The sequence below is a fragment of the Helianthus annuus genome, chromosome 14, assembly GCF_002127325.2.
Source record: "Helianthus annuus cultivar XRQ/B chromosome 14, HanXRQr2.0-SUNRISE, whole genome shotgun sequence".
In the NCBI taxonomy this organism is placed as follows: Eukaryota; Viridiplantae; Streptophyta; class Magnoliopsida; order Asterales; family Asteraceae; genus Helianthus; species Helianthus annuus.
Window position 1 is genome coordinate 156540059 of NC_035446.2, and position 20122 is coordinate 156560180.

The 20122-nt window shown below is 37.3% G+C and overlaps 2 protein-coding genes across 8 annotated transcripts; both read right to left on the reverse strand.

The window, feature by feature from the left end:
• Nucleotides 1–1185: 1185 nt before the first annotated feature.
• Nucleotides 1186–8034, reverse strand: LOC110904540 (pentatricopeptide repeat-containing protein At1g63330-like). 5 transcript variants are annotated; one of them, XM_035983428.1, is made up of 6 exons: nt 5828–8034; nt 5629–5709; nt 4411–4620; nt 3537–3584; nt 2589–2760; nt 1186–1703 (listed from the first exon to the last, which is right to left on the reverse strand). In XM_035983428.1, the coding sequence occupies exon 1, from the start codon at nt 7979–7981 to the stop codon at nt 5933–5935; it is 2049 nt and encodes a 682-aa protein (XP_035839321.1). In that variant the 5' UTR covers nt 7982–8034; the 3' UTR covers nt 1186–1703; nt 2589–2760; nt 3537–3584; nt 4411–4620; nt 5629–5709; nt 5828–5932. The 5 variants fall into 5 exon arrangements, with proteins under 5 accessions (XP_035839321.1, XP_022006077.1, XP_035839320.1 ...); XM_022150385.2 differs by lacking the exon at nt 3537–3584; XM_035983427.1 differs by having other exon boundaries at nt 2589–3584.
• Nucleotides 8035–13807: 5773 nt separating this feature from the next.
• Nucleotides 13808–19785, reverse strand: LOC110904541 (pentatricopeptide repeat-containing protein At1g63330). Of its 3 annotated transcripts, XM_035983429.1 has the most exons (4): nt 17715–19785; nt 17349–17558; nt 15211–15382; nt 13808–14325 (listed from the first exon to the last, which is right to left on the reverse strand). In XM_035983429.1, exons 1-2 carry the CDS (start codon nt 19714–19716, stop codon nt 17515–17517), a joined length of 2046 nt encoding a protein of 681 aa, XP_035839322.1. In that variant the 5' UTR covers nt 19717–19785; the 3' UTR covers nt 13808–14325; nt 15211–15382; nt 17349–17514. The 3 variants fall into 3 exon arrangements, with proteins under 3 accessions (XP_035839322.1, XP_022006080.1, XP_022006081.1); XM_022150388.2 differs by having other exon boundaries at nt 17349–19785; XM_022150389.2 differs by having other exon boundaries at nt 17331–19785.
• Nucleotides 19786–20122: the final 337 nt, after the last annotated feature.

The following is a 20122-nucleotide window of genomic DNA, read 5'->3' on the forward strand; positions in this document are numbered from 1 at the left end:
AATGAAAGTTTAGTTTGTTTCCGCTGTAAGTATATCAATTGGGCACAATCACCCGGGTTACGGGGTGGGTGTTACACTCGGCCTTAGAGACCCTGTTTTACAACCATGACTATAACTATAACTCTATAATCACTCAGGTCTATTGGTTATTCATATTTTGGTATTAAAAGTTGATTAGATAACTAAGTATAAGAATTAGAGTCGTCCCTGAGAACTTTCAAAAAGATTTAGGCCCGAGCAACAAAAAGAAATGGGCCCAAAATTGTGGTTAAGGGAGCCAAAACTTGAATTTGAGACTTTTACATTATCTTGAGATGTTTTTTTCCATTCAACCACCAACTTTTATGCATAATGAATGGATACATATACTATACAGTATACACACACAAGCTTATAAAAACATTTCGAGCTCTTTGAAAATTGGGCCTCATGCAATGCAATGGCACGGGTTGGCCGGCCCAAGAACCGGCCTTGATAAGAATATAAATAAACTATTTATTTCTATTTTTCATGCACATAAGGTTTTAACTTCTTATTTTTTTTCAACTACAGATGTATATTTATCATAACTTTGTAACAACAAACAAATATAAATATGTACCTGCCTATGATGCCCTTGCTCAACAACAAACATTTAATGTACACTGATTTTTCAATGACGGTAGCGTGGGTACTATGGAGCAAAAGAAACGACAACGTATTCAACCAAAAGGAGGCACAAATTCATACCATCATAGAAGACATCAAGACGTTATCTTTTCTTTGAGTTAAAAAAAGTTCCAAATTACAGGGGGTTACATGGGATAATTGGAGTGAGTTCAAAGTTTGCGGTTAAAGTCTTAATATTGGGGATTGTAGGTTCGATCTTTGTAAAGTGCCCTTACATCTTGTTAAGGGTTGTGTTTTCTGTTTTCTGTTTCTCTTTTTAATATATCAGTCCATTTTGCTGGCCAAAAAAAACATAGATACCATTGCTAAACAAAACTTCATCAGGGTTAGTTCAACTCTGCACGTAGAGGCGATAATTTAGACGAAATGATGAGTGCTGCAAAGATTTCTGGATACTATAGCAACAAAGTTACAAGCATTTGATGGTATCAAAAGAGCAAAGGCTTAACAAGCATTATATGTTATTTTCTGTAGCAAAAAAATTGAGGGAAGGGTGGTATTCATAAGCCTCAAATATAACTTTAACTTATAATTTAACTAAAAATCATACTTTTCAAATGTGGTACTATGCTGATTATATAAATGAAAACAAATATAAAATTAAGGGTAAATTACTTTTTGAATCCCTATGTTTTAGTGATAACTACTTGAATCCAAAATCAAAAAGTTTAACACCTTGAGTCCCTAACCGCTCATTTTATAACGTTTTGAGTCCAATTTTTTAACACTCGTGCTTTTGATTTTGGACTCAAGTGGTTAAAACCACTAAAACACGGAGACTCAAAACGTTATAAAATGAACGGTTAGGGATTCAGAGCGTTAAACTTTTTTATTTTGCACTCAAATGGTTAAAACCACTAAAACACAGGGACTCAAAAAGTAATTTACTCTAAAATTAATGTCTAATAACAAACATTCTGGTTGTGCAGCAACTCAACAAGAGCTGCAACAACTCCTTTTCCTTCAACATTAACATCCAGCTTAGGGTCTTCAATTTTCCTTTTCAATAATGTATCTACTTCCCCTCTCATTATCTGCAAAATCAACATTAAAGATATAACAAAAGGGCCATTGATTGTAGAAATAATAAAGTTGGCTCGTTTAAATGAAAATGGGTCGATTTGAACTGTGTTTAGTTTCTAATAGGTCAAAGTGCCAAGTAATATCAGTAGACATTAGCATTAAAGACAGATCAATTTGAATTGTGTTTTATCTCGGCTTTCCACTATTCCCACACCCCTAAAATCTAACATGTCATATGAGAAAAATCAAGAAAATTTCTCAGGAGAAACCGGTCTTAAATGTAGTTTTACACGTATAAAACTTAGTAAATGCATTTACTCAAAAGTCACTTTTTTACTGAAATAAAATAGCCTTGCCACACTAACTATATGTAAAAATAAGATAAGTTTTTTGAACAAAAAAATGTGTTAGGTAAACCCAGCCCGGACAGACACTTTGACCCAAACTATTTTAGCGCATGGCTCACCTGCCCGTTTTTCCACCTCTAATTTAATACAGTATTATTAACAAATGGGTCGAAATTGTCTCACAGAGTGTATTTTAACGCATAAAACATAAATCAATATATTCAAAAAAAAAAGAACTTGTAGAAATTATAAGGTATTAGCAAATCATATATGACCTCTTTAGACAAAAAGTGCTTTGGATTATTTGTTACTCAACTTACTCATCTTGACACTTCTAATAAAATGAAGTTGCCTAAATAAATAAATAAAAATCATTGCAGTTTTAGCAATCATATTTGACACTAATTATTTTAAAAAATTTAGCACAGAAAGTGTTTTAGACCAATCCAACTCGAGCCATACCCGTACGAAAAATCACCCATTTTGACCCAAACAACTTTTACCCGTTACTCATCCCACCTATATACCACATCTAACGCAAAAACGTACCTTTATCAATCCCAACACACTCTTGGACGCAGAAAACTGAAGATACCCATCGAGCATCTCAATGCCATCTCCATTCTTGCTTGGAATTAGATTACCACCAAACATTAGCAAAGCGTAATCTGATATATTTGTGGAGTCCTGAATGTATATGCTGCTGGTTTTCACCTTTTCACTATAAACCAAATAAGAAGGAAGAGGGTTACAAAAATTTTGGACAGACCAAATGGGCAGGATGGAGTGGTAAGATAACAGGCCAAAAGGATAAATAAGTGTACAGATTGGGCTGACCGGTAACACCCTTGTAATAGAATATTAAAAAACAACTACTGCTGTGAAATATGATTACAAAAATCAAATTATTTTAAACAATATTCTATATATTTTACTAAAATGATGAGATCATGTGTTTGGAGGTCACCCATCTTATCTACATAACTTCTTTCATCAAGTCCACCCGTATATTAAAACTAACTTACGCCACCAAGTACGTATCTGGTTTCATACTTTCATTTATACCCATTTCGGCAAGTGTATGCTATGAATTGTGAAATGACAAAAAATGCCTGATTTTATAAAATTATAGTAGTACAAATATAAAAATTTAAATGGGGACCAATTATACCCTTCACTTAGGTGTATCTTTCTCTTAATGAAATTGATTTAGAAAACATTAAGTGATAAAAACACGCTTTAGAGACTTTCCACCCGTTTGACCAGCTCGACCCACTTGACTTTTTTCCTTTTGGACTTTCTTTTACCCGTTAGAGATAAAAATAACCTGAATTGATCCATTCATAAGTAAACATATCGAATAAAAAATTTATAAATTGCAAATATCAGATTATGCTTTGCTAATGTTTGGCTTTGGTTGTTGATAAACTGGTCAACCCACCCGCCAGTCTAACACTAGAATAAAAAATTTATAAATTGCAAATTACAAACTCTTACCAGTCTACAACCTATTTACAGCCAGTTTACCAGACCAATCCGTTTGATCTGTCAAGATGAACGGGTTACACAAGTCGTGTTCAGGTTATATGTGCTAAGTGTTTCCAGAGTAAAGTTGGGTATTTCTACACGACTAACTAAACAAGTAGTGTTCAGGCTAGGTGATACCAACTAACCAACCCGTCAACCCAAGCCCTCATGAGTGACACCCACTTATAAAACCTTCGATATTATTTTATTTAAAAGATTAAAAAGGGACGAGATACAACACTTGAAATCATATTTGACTAGAGGTGCAAACGAGCCGAGCCGAGCCGAGCCCGAGCTCGACCCTTGAGCTTAATTAACTTATGAGAGCTCGAGCTCGGCTCGTTGGTAGTTTCTCAGGCTCGAGCTTGGCTCCGGCTCGGCTCATTTATTATCTTTTAATTGATATATTAAATAATAATAATAATATAAATAATAGACTTCTTTAGGCTTGCGAGCTCGATAAGTGAAGCTCGGGTTCGGGCTCGTTTACTAAACAAATTTATTTTCATGTTTGGGCTCGGCTCGTAAACAAGTGTAAATAGGCTCGGCTCGGCTCGGCTCGTTTACTAGACAACTTTAAAAAAGGGTAAAATTATTAAATTTTAATAAAAACTAATAGTATACTAAGGCTCGATAAGGCTAGACGGGCCTAACGAGCTTCACATGCCAGCCTCGAGCTCGGGCTTGATAAATAAACGAGCTTTATTTTAGGCTCAAGCTCGGCCCAGGCTCGAAAAAGCTCGGCTCGTTTGCAGCCCTAATTTGACGCACTGACTAGAAAATAAAAAATTTAAGCAAGAACATAAGAAAGTGTTCCAGATCAAACCTAGGCATCAGAATTTACCACCAAGTGGAGTGAGCTCTTCTGCATCATCTAGAGCCCCCATGGTCTTAAGAAGTTCAACAGCATTTTGAACAGAAAGTGCATCAGGGGGCTGAAGCGCCTTAGCCAAGAAGGACTCAATGGCTCCAAGTTGAAAGCTTTTTACGACCCATTTTTTGGATATAATCTATAGCATACTCCAGGCGGTACTCGACCAGCACAACCACGTCTCTGTCAATAGCATCAGAGAATGACATGAGAAACAAGAGACCATTTCGACAGTTTACTTATGAACACGTCAATCTGGGTCGTGTTTTATCTCAAAAGGGTAAAAACTTGAGAGAAAAAAAAACAGAACTTCAATAGATATGAGTCAAAAAGATAAAACAGTATGTATTGTCTCAAACGTATAAATTTATAGAAAAAAAATAGGCTCAAAGAAAACAGATCAAAATGGTAATAAGGGTTGACTTGGATTTGTGGTGGCTCAAAAGAGTACAACTAAAAATTTACAAAAAAAAAAAAAAGAAAGAAAGAAAAAAAAAAAACCTTAGACAAAACAAGCCTAAAAGTTTTAACAAGCCAAAATCACCCAAAGTGTAATTTTAATGCATAAAGCCTCCTAAATTGTTTTATTATTTTAAAAAAGAACATATTACTACTGATATAATATATAAGTTTATAAGATATGCCGACTATTTATAAGAACCCTTTTTCGAGATTCTGGACAGAATGTCACTTTTCAAGTCAACCCATTTTTACCCATACCAAAAGATTACCCATTTTTCCAGTTATCAGAAACAGATCAGTTTGTTTAAGCATCATAACTAGTCTCCTTTGCTTTTCCACAGTCAATTACATAAACCACATCATCTATGGTTATACTACTCTCAGCAATTACGCCCCGCTTGCGGTATGCGCATATAATGTATATATGTGTGGGCGCTCGGGGGGCAAAAGTGAAAGTGCACTAATTTTAACGTTATTTTACTAATTTCGTAAAAATAACGTTAAAAGAGGGGGATGGTTAATCATGCATCATGTGCTGGCGTTGATAGCCGAAAGACAAGGGGGTACATGCACTAATCGGCAGTTGTCTCAATTGGTGAGTGTTATGTGCCTTATGTCCAAGGCTTGATGCAAAACTACTATCGAGCCGGGGGTCTCACTGGAAGCAGCCTCTCTATTCCTACGGGGTAGAGGTAAGGCTGTCTACATCTTACCCTCCTCAGACCCTACCTTAGCTTTGCTATTGGTGTGATTTACTGAGTATGATGATGATGATGACTCTCAGCAACGTTTGTCGCTAAAACAATTCTCCTACCAGAAAAAAAAAAAGGATTTTGAAGTGTATGACGAATAAACCGGCAATTAACAAACATTTTAAACAATATTTCATTTAAAATATTTATAAATCCTAATAATTGAGAAGGCATACCTCATGCCTGAAGGAGGGCAGACGGGCAGTCAAAACTCAAAAATTTCATGTTGGTTGACATTGCTGTTTGTATATAAAAAACATATCTGAAAGGTTTTGTACGGGTTAGTTAGAACTTGAAAGAATCTTTTGATCCATTGGGGGACAACAACCATTTAGCCACTTCTTTACATCTGCCGAAACATTTCCATTAAGTGATCGGTTAATAAATTCAATAGCCCTGGTGGTCTGCTTCGCTCGAATAAATCCCTGCACCATTATCTTATACGTAATCTCATCGGCAGAACAACCGTTCGCTTTCATGTCTAGAAACAATGTATATGCTTTATCAAGTTCACTCGCTTTACACAATCCATCAATCATGATGTTGTATGTACGCACATTAGGCTGCAAGCCTCTAGCCGAAAGACTCAAAAACATCCCATACGCATCATCAGTTTCCCCTGATTTGCACATACCATCGATGATGCAATTGCACGTAACGATATCAGGAACAACATCATCATCATCCATCGTGTTGAACAAACTTCGGGCTTCCTCTACTTTCCCGTTCTTACAAAGGGTGTTCAATATAGTATTGAAAGTGACGATATCTGGTTTCAGACCACGGGATTTCATTTCGGAAGAAAGCATACGAGCCTCCTCAAGTCGGCCCGCATGAAACAAACCACCAATAAGAGTGTTGTATGTAACTACGTTAGGATTAACACCATTCTTAGACATTTTACTAAACGTATTCAAAGCTTCATCTATTTTTTCGTTTTCCGAGTACCCTTTGATTAAGATGTTGTAACTCATAACAGAAGGCGTGCAACCTTGGTCGATCATGGAATCAAAAAACTTTACGGCTTCATCTAGTTTCGTATTCTTGCAAAGGGCATCTAACAGAGTATTGTAAGTGGAAATATCGGGAGTCAAACCATGCGATTTCATTTCATACGGAAGCAAAAGCGCTTCCTCAAATCGGCCCGCTTGACACAGACCAATAATAAGAGTGTTGTATGTTACAAGACTAGGAACAATATCTTCGTTACACATTTCACGAAAAACACTCAACGCTTCATCTATTTTTTTGTTTTCGGAGTACCCTTTTATTAATATATTGTAACTGATAACCGAATGAGTGCAATGCTGGTCAACCATGGAGTCAAACAACTTCCTAGCAACATCCATTTTTCCAAGTAAGCAGTAACCACGAATGAGTGAATTGTATGTAACCGTGTTGGGTGCCACGCCTCTTTGAATCATCAGCGACAACAAACTTTCCGCTTCGGTTATCCTTCCTTCTTTACACAACGTGTCCAACAAAATAGAAAACGTGTGCACGTTTAACGAGATGTTTCGAGCATGCATTTCACTCAACAACTCAAGCGCTTCATCCCAAGATTGTATACTACACAAACCATGAATCAAACAAGTATACGTCACAACATTAGGCGACACACCTTTTCTTTTCATTTCCGTAAAAAGCTTCAACGCCTCAACAAATCGTTTACGCTTACAAAGGCTGTCTATAATGCAGCTGTACTGGATAATCCCCGGTGGACAAGTGGATGTTTCCATATTCTGAAGCAAAACAACAGCCGAACGAGTGTCTCCCGATTTACAAAGACCGTTAATTAACGTCCCGTAAGTCACTACACTAGGCTCAAACCCGTTCTTCACAATCCGATCAAACAACTTGATCGCTTGATGCAACTTATTGTTACCACATAGTCCCCTAATGAGGGTATTAAAAGTAGCACAATCGGGCTGGTATCCGAGTTTCGTGGCTTTCGCTAGCACGGCGAATCCAAAGTCTACTCTTTTCAAGTGACAAAAGCAATTAATAGCAATGTTGAAAACATAAATGGTGGGTTTCAAAACAGGGTTGACTCCCAAAAAGTCAAAGTGTTTAATTAACGAAATTGCAGCAGCAAAATGATTCCTTTTCACAATAACTGATAATATTTTAGTGAATTCTGGAATAGGGGGTACAGGATTCCTATAAAGCATACGATTAAACGTGTAAACAGCATCTTGTAGGGTTTTAGAATCTTTGCAATTTCGATTAATGGAATGAAAGGATGCAGCAATAATATAGGGACGATTGAAGAAAAGGGGAAACTTACGGGAAGCGTAAAACGAATGATTAAACTTCATCATCGTCATCATGATAATGCCATGGTGTCTAAACCCCTAATTTCGGCAGTTAGGGTTCTGGTGTTTGTATGCAAGACCCATGTTTGGGTTTTTTTTTTTTTTTTTTTTTTTTTTTTTTTTTTCTGAAAGCGCCCGTAGCGCCCCGAACATCACGACGAACGGCGCAATGGGGAAGAAAACGGTGGGGCGGTAGGGTGAATGGGGTCGCAAACAGGGCCTGATTGAGAGTTTGTTTAGTGCTTTATTCTTTTTTTTTTTTGGAAGGCAAATTTCATTAACACCAGAAAATCGGCATTATCTCCAAGATAGAGATAAGCCGCCAAAGAACAAAACTATATCACGTTAAAACTAAAATTACACCATCGTTTCCAATCTACCGAGCCCTCCTTACGTCTACTATTGTACCACAAATACCCCAAAGATTTGACGTCCGCCACAATCTTAACCACATCCGTATCTATATTAGAAAATATCTTATCGTTCCTAGCTTTCCAAACGCGTCAGCATGTCAGAATGAGAATACCATACACAGCTTCTTTTTTTACCTCCGAGATCTGCAAGTAATCCACCACTTGTAATATATCTTTGATACAAAAAAACGAATAGTCCAGCGATGTTGCACCAGTTGGAAATACCATTCCAAACTCCCGCCATTAACCTGCAAGCTGTAAATAAGTGTTCCACTGTTTCTTCGACGTCACCACATAAGACACAAAGACCATCTCCTATGTTTACATTCCTTCTACGAAGCGCACAAGCTGTCGGAATTCGATCCCTTGAAACCCGCCACATAAAAACATTACATTTATTTGGAATCCATTTGCACCAATTAAAAGTAAAGCAACCATTAGCACTATCAGCGCCTTTTAACCATTTCCGGATTTCCTTGACAGAGAATTCAGCACTCGTATCATATGCCCATACCCATTTATCTTCCTCATTGTTCAACTTAACATTCGATAATCTCCTATGAAGGTTAACGAGTTGACTTACCTCCATATCCGAAGAAGGATACGACTTCCACTTCCACTTAACCACACATCTTTGATCAAGCATCTCGAACTTGTCTTCGACCAACCCAAACTTATCTTGTTCAAGTCTGAATAAGTCCGGATATAACACCTTCAAATTGCCGTCTTCTAGCCATGGGTCAATCCAGAACCGGACAGTTTTACCATTGCCGACCTTTCCCCGAATCAACTCCAAGAAACTCTTACCTTGAACCTTCATCCGGGACCCAAAAGAGATGATTTTACTCCAAGTACCTGAAAAAGATTTATTACACGGCAACGGCTCCCATCTCCGTGAGGAGGTGTGTATAGCATCTATAACCTTTTTCCACAACGCCTCCGTTTCTACCCGATATCGCCATAACCACTTTAGAACCAAAGCATTGTTGCAATCATCAAGCTTATTTATTCCCAATCCACCGCTTTGTTTAGTTTTTGTGACCTCCTCCCAAGCAACCCAATGGATCTTATGTTTTTCCTCACTTCCACCCCAAAGAAATTTCCTCATAACCGTTTCCAATTTAGCAATCACAGTCGCCGGGGCCTTATATAAAGAAAATTAATATGACGGTAAACTCTCTAGAACCGAAGAGATTAAAATCACCCTCCCGGCCATAGAAAGAATATACGCCTTCCATCTCGATAATCGTTTGGAAAACACCTCTACAATTGGTTCCCAATTATTAATCTGATTCATGTTAGCTCCCACCATTATACCCAAATACTTAAACGGGCTCGAACCGGACCGACACCCCAAACCAGGCGCTTTAGATTCTACTTCATCACCACTTTTACCCACTCCGAATAACGTAGACTTGTGTAAATTAATACGAAGGCCCGAGCATAAATGAAAAATTCTCAAGATTCTCTTCAATGCTTTAAAATTAAAGTCGGACCACTCTCCCATAACCATGGCGTCGTCAGCATATAATAGGTGTGAAACCACAAACCCACCATTAGGTAATCGCACCCCATCAAACGCCCCACTATCACAAGCTTTGCGAATCATACTAGACAAAGCCTCCATGACAATAATAAAAGTCAACTAAATTACATTTTCATTTTAATTTATTTTACATTGGTTTTCTTACATGTCTCGTGTTATACGACTCAAAAGATTTTATGGACACACATATATATATATATATATATATGTACATTGATGATTATGGGCGGGATGCATATATGATGAAAATATATAATGATAGAATGTACTCTTATTTTTATGTGTATTTTATTTTGTTAGAAATGATGGCGTGGGTCTGTTTGGTATGGGGTAATGGAATGGACGAATAAATGGAATGGACGAATAAATGGAATGGACGGGGTAATGGAATGGATGAGGGAATGCAATGGATCATTACCATTCCATGTCTTGTTTGGTTACCATATATGAATGGAATGAATTATTATTGTGTATTGTTCGGTAGGCAAGAAAAACGGAGTAATAAAATAAGTGGTGAGTGGTGGTGGTGGCCGGTGGTAGTAATTGTGGGTGGTTATAGGTGGCGGTGGTGGGTGGCGGCGGCGGCGATGGGTGGTGGTGGTGGCGGTGACGACGAGTGGTGGCGGCGGCAAGGTGGTCGTTGGTGGTGGGTGGAAGCAGAGGTAGCGGTGGGTGGCGGCGGCAACGGCGGTTGGTGGTGACGGTGGTGGTGGCGTCGACAATGGTGGTGGGCGGCGACGACGAGTGGCGTTGGCGGTTGGTCGCGGTTGTGGGTGATAACGGTGGCGAGTGGGTGGCGACGGCGACAGTGGCTGTAGGAGTGAGGTGGTGCCAGGTGGCGGCGATGGCATCGGTGGTAGGTGGTGGTGGGTTTTGGCGAAGGTTGTGGGTTGTGGTGTTGTTGATGAATGGTGCAAAAGGGGATGGAATAGAAAAAAAAAACATGGGGGGTAGAAGGAATGATTTTAAGGGAATGGAATGCCTTTTGAAATGAGTGATTCTATTTCATTGACCAACCAAACACATTTTCTTCATTCCCTCGTAATCATCTATTCCATTCCACCTCTCATTCCTGGATACCAAACACTACCTTAGTGCTCACCGTTTGGTGATTTAGTAAAGTAATATGATTTTAGTAGAACCGAATTTTCTTAATACCGAAGTAGAATCGTAATAAACATTCATAGAAGTCAGAAGGTATGGTATACACATTTGTTCAATACTACTATAGTTTATGACACCTATGACTATCATGAAGGACGTAGCTTTGTGGGGGCGGGAGGGGCGGTCGACCCCCGAACTTTTCGCTTAGTAGCGGAGAGCATGTAGTTTTCGTATAGAAATTTTTGGGTATATACGTTTTTGACCCCCGGTTTTATAGATTTTTTGGTATATACATTTTTGACCCCTCGGTCAAAAATCTCAACCTTCGCCACTGATTATCATGGGGATGTAGCCCCCTTGGTGTGGTCCAATGATTGACCCCCTACCAAAAAAAACTTATTACCTTGTTAAAGTTGTTTGAGATATGCATGGTTGATGGAAACTTCAATGGGAACTAATAACTAGTATTAAGTCCCTAGACCATGAAGGAAAAAAACTTATCACCTTGTTAAAGTTGTTTGAGATATGCATGGTTGATGGAAAGTTTAATGGAAACTAATAATTAGTATCAAGTCCCAAGATCATGAAGGTTTCAAGGGGATATAGTTAGGGGTGTTCAAAACTATCCGTATCCGAAAATCCGATTCGAAATATCCGATATCCGAATCTGAAATATCCGAAAAATCGGATATCCGAAATTCGGATATCCGAATTTTTCGGATTTGGATTCGGATAGTGATTTTCAAATCCGAAATATCCGAAAATTTAATTTTCATTTTTTTCGGATATCCGAATATCCGAAAATATCCAAAGTATCCGAAAATATCCGAAATATCCGAAAAATATCCGAAAATATCTGAAAAATATCCGAAATATCCGAAAACTTATATTCGGATACCCGAAACTATCCAAAATATCCGTTTCCGAATATGAAAAAAATAATAAAAATTAAAAATTAAATAAAAAGTTGGATTTTCGGATATCCGATTCACTATCCGAATCCGTATCTAAAATTTCGGATATCCGAAACGAATCCGTATCAGAAATTTCGGATACGGATTCGGATAGTGAAATCTAGTATCCGAAAATTTTGGATATCCGGTTTTGAACACCCCTAGATATAGCCCCCTTGTGTGGTCCAAGGGATTGACCCCTACCAATAAAAATCTTATTACCTTGTTAAAGTTGTTTAATATATTAATGGTTGATGGAAAGTTACATGAGAACTAATAGTTTGTATTAGTTGATTACTAGTAGTAATCGTGATGAACATCAACTTAGTCCATCAACGATAACCATGATTAACAAGCATGTGTTTGTGGCAACTACAAGCAACAATAATTGTTGAAGGCTTTTCTGCTAAGAGAAATTACTGTTGATGATAACCGAATAACTAACAACAGTTTTGACTGTCAACAAACATACTCTTTTATGCTGAGTTGTGTTGTTTTAACAAAACATTGTGATAGTTATAATGTGTTTGGTATGTTTTTACAAACACTTCTGATAAATGGTTTTTATAATGGAAAATCATATTCATTTTTGTTTTGTTTTGTTTTTAACTATTTTCAACCATTTTGGAAGAAACATTGTTCATAGGTGCAGTTACACAATGGCTCTTTAACTCAAATACGAATCTAGTAATTTTCATGAAAAATGCAAGCAATGATCAAGTTAATTCTTTTATCATGGTTGTTGTATTACAAAATACATTTGTTTTCCGTGTAAAGTTTGTACAGTTTTCGTTAAATGTAGCTTCGTTTTTAGTTAGAATGTGTATCCGTTTGTGATTTCCAGGTCTCTGGAATTGAAAGGAGCTTAAAATGGTTAAAAACAAAAAGAAATGGGCCCAAAATTGTGGTTAAGGGAGCCAAAACTTGAATTTGAGACTTTTACATTATCTTGAGATGTTTTTTTCCATTCAACCACCAACTTTTATGCATAATGAATGGATACATATACTATACAGTATACACACACAAGCTTATAAAAACATTTCGAGCTCTTTGAAAATTGGGCCTCATGCAATGCAATGGCACGGGTTGGCCGGCCCAAGAACCGGCCTTGATAAGAATATAAATAAACTATTTATTTCTATTTTTCATGCACATAAGGTTTTAACTTCTTATTTTTTTTCAACTACAGATGTATATTTATCATAACTTTGTAACAACAAACAAATATAAATATGTACCTGCCTATGATGCCCTTGCTCAACAACAAACATTTAATGTACACTGATTTTTCAATGACGGTAGCGTGGGTACTATGGAGCAAAAGAAACGACAACGTATTCAACCAAAAGGAGGCACAAATTCATACCATCATAGAAGACATCAAGACGTTATCTTTTCTTTGAGTTAAAAAAAGTTCCAAATTACAGGGGGTTACATGGGATAATTGGAGTGAGTTCAAAGTTTGCGGTTAAAGTCTTAATATTGGGGATTGTAGGTTCGATCTTTGTAAAGTGCCCTTACATCTTGTTAAGGGTTGTGTTTTCTGTTTTCTGTTTCTCTTTTTAATATATCAGTCCATTTTGCTGGCCAAAAAAAACATAGATACCATTGCTAAACAAAACTTCATCAGGGTTAGTTCAACTCTGCACGTAGAGGCGATAATTTAGACGAAATGATGAGTGCTGCAAAGATTTCTGGATACTATAGCAACAAAGTTACAAGCATTTGATGGTATCAAAAGAGCAAAGGCTTAACAAGCATTATATGTTATTTTCTGTAGCAAAAAAATTGAGGGAAGGGTGGTATTCATAAGCCTCAAATATAACTTTAACTTATAATTTAACTAAAAATCATACTTTTCAAATGTGGTACTATGCTGATTATATAAATGAAAACAAATATAAAATTAAGGGTAAATTACTTTTTGAATCCCTATGTTTTAGTGATAACTACTTGAATCCAAAATCAAAAAGTTTAACACCTTGAGTCCCTAACCGCTCATTTTATAACGTTTTGAGTCCAATTTTTTAACACTCGTGCTTTTGATTTTGGACTCAAGTGGTTAAAACCACTAAAACACGGAGACTCAAAACGTTATAAAATGAACGGTTAGGGATTCAGAGCGTTAAACTTTTTTATTTTGCACTCAAATGGTTAAAACCACTAAAACACAGGGACTCAAAAAGTAATTTACTCTAAAATTAATGTCTAATAACAAACATTCTGGTTGTGCAGCAACTCAACAAGAGCTGCAACAACTCCTTTTCCTTCAACATTAACATCCAGCTTAGGGTCTTCAATTTTCCTTTTCAATAATGTATCTACTTCCCCTCTCATTATCTGCAAAATCAACATTAAAGATATAACAAAAGGGCCATTGATTGTAGAAATAATAAAGTTGGCTCGTTTAAATGAAAATGGGTCGATTTGAACTGTGTTTAGTTTCTAATAGGTCAAAGTGCCAAGTAATATCAGTAGACATTAGCATTAAAGACAGATCAATTTGAATTGTGTTTTATCTCGGCTTTCCACTATTCCCACACCCCTAAAATCTAACATGTCATATGAGAAAAATCAAGAAAATTTCTCAGGAGAAACCGGTCTTAAATGTAGTTTTACACGTATAAAACTTAGTAAATGCATTTACTCAAAAGTCACTTTTTTACTGAAATAAAATAGCCTTGCCACACTAACTATATGTAAAAATAAGATAAGTTTTTTGAACAAAAAAATGTGTTAGGTAAACCCAGCCCGGACAGACACTTTGACCCAAACTATTTTAGCGCATGGCTCACCTGCCCGTTTTTCCACCTCTAATTTAATACAGTATTATTAACAAATGGGTCGAAATTGTCTCACAGAGTGTATTTTAACGCATAAAACATAAATCAATATATTCAAAAAAAAAAGAACTTGTAGAAATTATAAGGTATTAGCAAATCATATATGACCTCTTTAGACAAAAAGTGCTTTGGATTATTTGTTACTCAACTTACTCATCTTGACACTTCTAATAAAATGAAGTTGCCTAAATAAATAAATAAAAATCATTGCAGTTTTAGCAATCATATTTGACACTAATTATTTTAAAAAATTTAGCACAGAAAGTGTTTTAGACCAATCCAACTCGAGCCATACCCGTACGAAAAATCACCCATTTTGACCCAAACAACTTTTACCCGTTACTCATCCCACCTATATACCACATCTAACGCAAAAACGTACCTTTATCAATCCCAACACACTCTTGGACGCAGAAAACTGAAGATACCCATCGAGCATCTCAATGCCATCTCCATTCTTGCTTGGAATTAGATTACCACCAAACATTAGCAAAGCGTAATCTGATATATTTGTGGAGTCCTGAATGTATATGCTGCTGGTTTTCACCTTTTCACTATAAACCAAATAAGAAGGAAGAGGGTTACAAAAATTTTGGACAGACCAAATGGGCAGGATGGAGTGGTAAGATAACAGGCCAAAAGGATAAATAAGTGTACAGATTGGGCTGACCGGTAACACCCTTGTAATAGAATATTAAAAAACAACTACTGCTGTGAAATATGATTACAAAAATCAAATTATTTTAAACAATATTCTATATATTTTACTAAACTGGTGAGATCATGTGTTTGGAGGTCACCCCATCTATATAACTTCTTTCATCAAGTCCACCCGTATATTAAAACTAACTTACGCCACCAAGTACGTATCTGGTTTCAGACTTTCATTTATACCCATTTCGGCAAGTGTATGCTATGAATTGTGAAACGACAAAAAATGCCTTATTTTATAAAATTATAGTAGTACAAATATAAAATTTTAAAGGGAAATTGGCCTGTAATAATCTCACCTAGACCTTATTGGCCATTAATAATCCCACCTTAGAATATTCCTCCCACCAGTTCCACCTATTTTTCCTACAATGGTCCCCCGTTAAAAAAACTTAACGGAGTTAAGCTTTTTCCCAAATTATAAACAGATTTTTAGTGCTTTTGATTAGAATGACGATACGAGTCCATTGATGTAAAACTTGCCTCGAAACGGTGCTCCAAACGATGAAAACGGCACTTCAATTCGGGTGTTCAAATTTCCAATTAACCAATATCAAGTCACTTGGAGCACCATTTCGAAGTAAGTTTTACATCAATGGACTCGTATCATCGTTCTGATCAAAAGCCCTAAAAAATCTGTTTGTAATTTGGAAAAAAGCTTAACTCCGTTAAGTTTTTTTAACGGGGGACCATTGTAGGAAAAATAGGTGAAAGGTGGGACTGGTGGGAGGAATATTCTGAGGTGGGATTATTAATGGCCAATAAGGTCTAGGTGGGATTATTACAGGCCAATTCCCCAAATTTAAATGGGGACCAATTATACCCTTCACTTAGGTGTATATTTCTCTTAATAAAATTGATTTAGAAAATATTAAGTGATAAAAACACGCTTTCGAGACTTTCCACCCGTTTGACCAGCTCGACCCACTTGACTTTTTTCCTTTTGGACTTTCTTTTACCCGTTAGAGATAAAAATAACCTGAATTGATCCATTCATAAGTAAACATATCGAAACTACCAACCCTACAATGTATCTCACATTTGCACCCTTTGACTTGTCTACAAAGCCAATATCAGATTATGCTTTGCTAATGTTTGGCTTTGGTTGTTGATAAACTGGTCAACCCACCCGCCAGTAACATAAAAAGTGCCACCCACTTATAAAACCTTCGATATTATTTTATTTAAAACATAAAAAGGGATATTACTGAGATACAACACTTGAAATCATATTTGACTAGAGGTGCAAACGAGCCGAGCCCGAGCTCGACCCTCGAGCTTAATTAACTTATGAGAGCTCGAGCTCGGCTCGTTGGTAGTTTCTTAGGCTCGAGCTTGGCTCCGGCTCGGCTCGTTTATTATCTTTTAATTGATATATTAAATAATAATAATATAAATAATAGACTTCTTTAGGTTCGCGAGCTCGATAAGTGAAGCTCGGGTTCGGGCTCGTTTACTAAACAAGTTTATTTTCATGTTTGGGCTCGGCTCGTAAGCAAGTTTAAATAAGCTCGGCTCGGCTCGTTTACTAGACAACTTTAAATAAAGGGTAAAATTATCAAATATTAATAAAAACTAATGGTATACTAAGGCTCGATAAGGCTGAACGGGCCTAACGAGCTTCACATGCCAAGCTCGAGCTTGGGCTTGATAAATAAACGAGCTTTATTTTAGGCTCAAGCTCGGCTCAGGCTTGAAAAAGCTCGGCTCGTTTGCACCCCTATATTTTGACGCACTGACTAGAATATAAAAAATTTAAGCAAGAACATAAGAAAGTGTTCCAGATCAAACCTAGGCATCAGAATTTACCACCAAGTGGAGTGAGCTCTTCTGCATCATCTAGAGCCCCCATGGTCTTAAGAAGTTCAACAGCATTTTGAACAGAAAGTGCATCAGGGGGCTGAAGCGCCTTAGCCAAGAAGGACTCAATGGCTCCAAGTTGAAAGCTTTTTACGACCCATTTTTTGGATATAATCTATAGCATACTCCAGGCGGTACTCGACCAGCACGACCACGTCTCTGTCAATAGCATCAGAGAATGACATGAGAAACAAGAGACCATTTCGACAGTTTACTTACTTATGAACACGTCAATCTGGGTCGTGTTTTATCTCAAAAGGGTAAAAAATTAGTTAGAACTTGAAAGAATCTTTTGATCCATTGGGGGACAACAACCATTTAGCCACTTCTTTACATCTGCCGAAACATTTCCATTAAGCGATCGGTTAATAAATTCAATAGCCCTGGTGGTCTGCTTCGCTCGAATAAATCCCTGCACCATTATCTTATACGTAATCTCATCGGCAGAACAACCGTTTGCTTTCATTTCTAGAAACAATGTATTTGCTTTATCAAGTTCACTCGCTTTACACAATCCATCAATCATGATGTTGTATGTACGCACATTAGGCTGCAAGCCTCTAGCCGAAAGACTCAAAAACATCCCATACGCATCATCCGTTTCCCCAGATTTGCACATACCATCGATGATGCAATTGCACGTAACAATATCAGGAACAACATCATCGTCATCCATTGTGTTGAACAAACTTCGGGCTTCCTCTACTTTCCCGTTCTTACAAAGGGTGTTCAATATAGTATTGAAAGTGACGATATCTGGTTTCAGACCACGGGATTTCATTTCGGAAGAAAGCATACGAGCCTCCTCAAGTCGGCCCGCATGAAACAAACCACTAATAAGAGTGTTGTATGTAACTACGTTAGGATTAACACCATTCTTAGACATTTTACTAAACGTATTCAAAGCTTCATCTATTTTTTCGTTTTCGGAGTACCCTTTGATTAAAATGTTGTAACTCATAACAGAAGGCGTGCAACCTTGGTCGATCATGGAATCAAAAAACTTTACGGCTTCATCTAGTTTCGTATTCTTGCAAAGGGCATCTAACAGAGTATTGTAAGTGGAAATATCGGGAGTCAAACCATGAGATTTCATTTCATACGGAAGCAAAAGCGCTTCCTCAAATCGGCCCGCTTGACACAGACCAATAATAAGAGTGTTGTATGTTACAAGACTAGGAACAATATCTTCGTTACACATTTCACGAAAAACACTCAACGCTTCATCTATTTTTTTGTTTTCGGAGTACCCTTTTATTAATATGTTGTAACTGATAACTGAATGAGCGGAATGCTGGTCAACCATAGAGTCAAACAACTTCCTAGCAACATCCATTTTTCCAAGTAAGCAGTAACCACGAATGAGTGAATTGTATGTAACCGTGTTGGGTGTCACGCCTCTTTGAATCATCAGCGACAACAAACTTTCTGCTTCGGTTATCCTTCCTTCTTTACACAACGCGTCCATCAAAATAGAAAACGTGTGCACGTTTAACGAGATGTTTCGAGCATGCATTTCACTCAACAACTCAAGTGCTTCATCCCACGAGTGTATACTACACAAACCATGAATCAAACAAGTATACGTCACAACATTAGGCGACACACCTTTTCTTTTCATTTCCGTAAAAAGCTTCAACGCTTCAACAAATCGTTTACGCTTACAAAGGCTGTCTATAATGCAGCTGTACTGGATAATCCCCGGTGGACAAGTGGATGCTTCCATATTCTGAAGCAAAACAACAGCCGAACGAGTGTCTCCCGATTTACAAAGACCGTTAATTAACGTCCCGTAAGTCACTACACTAGGCTCAAACCCGTTCTTCACAATCCGATCAAACAACTTGATCGCTTGATGCAACTTATTGTTACCACATAGTCCCCTAATGAGGGTATTAAAAGTAGCACAATCGGGCTGGTATCCGAGTTTCGTGGCTTTCGCTAGCACGGCGAATCCAAAGTCTACTCTTTTCAAGTGACAAAAGCAATTAATAGCAATGTTGAAAACATAAATGGTGGGTTTCAAAACAGGGTTGACTCCCAAAAAGTCAAAGTGTTTAATTAACGAAATTGCAGCAGCAAAATGATTCCTTTTCACAATAACTGATAATATTTTAGTGAATTCTGGAATAGGGGGTACAGGATTCCTATAAAGCATACGATTAAACGTGTAAACAGCATCTTGTAGGGTTTTAGAATCTTTGCAATTTCGATTAATGGAATGAAAGGATGCAGCAATAATATAGGGACGATTGAAGAAAAGGGGAAACTTACGGGAAGCGTAAAACGAATGATTAAACTTCATCATCGTCATCATGATAATGCCATGGTGTCTAAACCCCTAATTTCGGCAGTTAGGGTTCTGGTGTTTGTATGCAAGACCCATGTTTGGGTTTTTTTTTTTTTTTTTTTTTTTTTTTTTTTTTTTTCTGAAAGCGCCCGTAGCGCCCCGAACATCACGACGAACGGCGCAATGGGGAAGAAAACGGTGGGGCGGTAGGGTGAATGGGGTCGCAAACAGGGCCTGATTGAGAGTTTGTTTAGTGCTTTATTCTTTTTTTTTTTGGAAGGCAAATTTCAGTAACACCAGAAAATCGGCATTATCTCCAAGATAGAGATAAGCCGCCAAAGAACAAAACTATATCATGTTAAAACTAAAATTACACCATCGTTTCCAATCTACCGAGCCCTCCTTACGTCTACTATATTAGAAAATATCTTAT

What these genes read in the sequence shown, in the direction of transcription:
- LOC110904540 (XM_022150387.2), bottom strand. Translation starts at nt 7,981, where the DNA reads ATGATGACGATGATGAAGTTTAATCATTCGTTTTACGCTTCCCGTAAG.
- LOC110904541 (XM_022150388.2), bottom strand. Translation starts at nt 19,716, where the DNA reads ATGATGACGATGATGAAGTTTAATCATTCGTTTTACGCTTCCCGTAAG.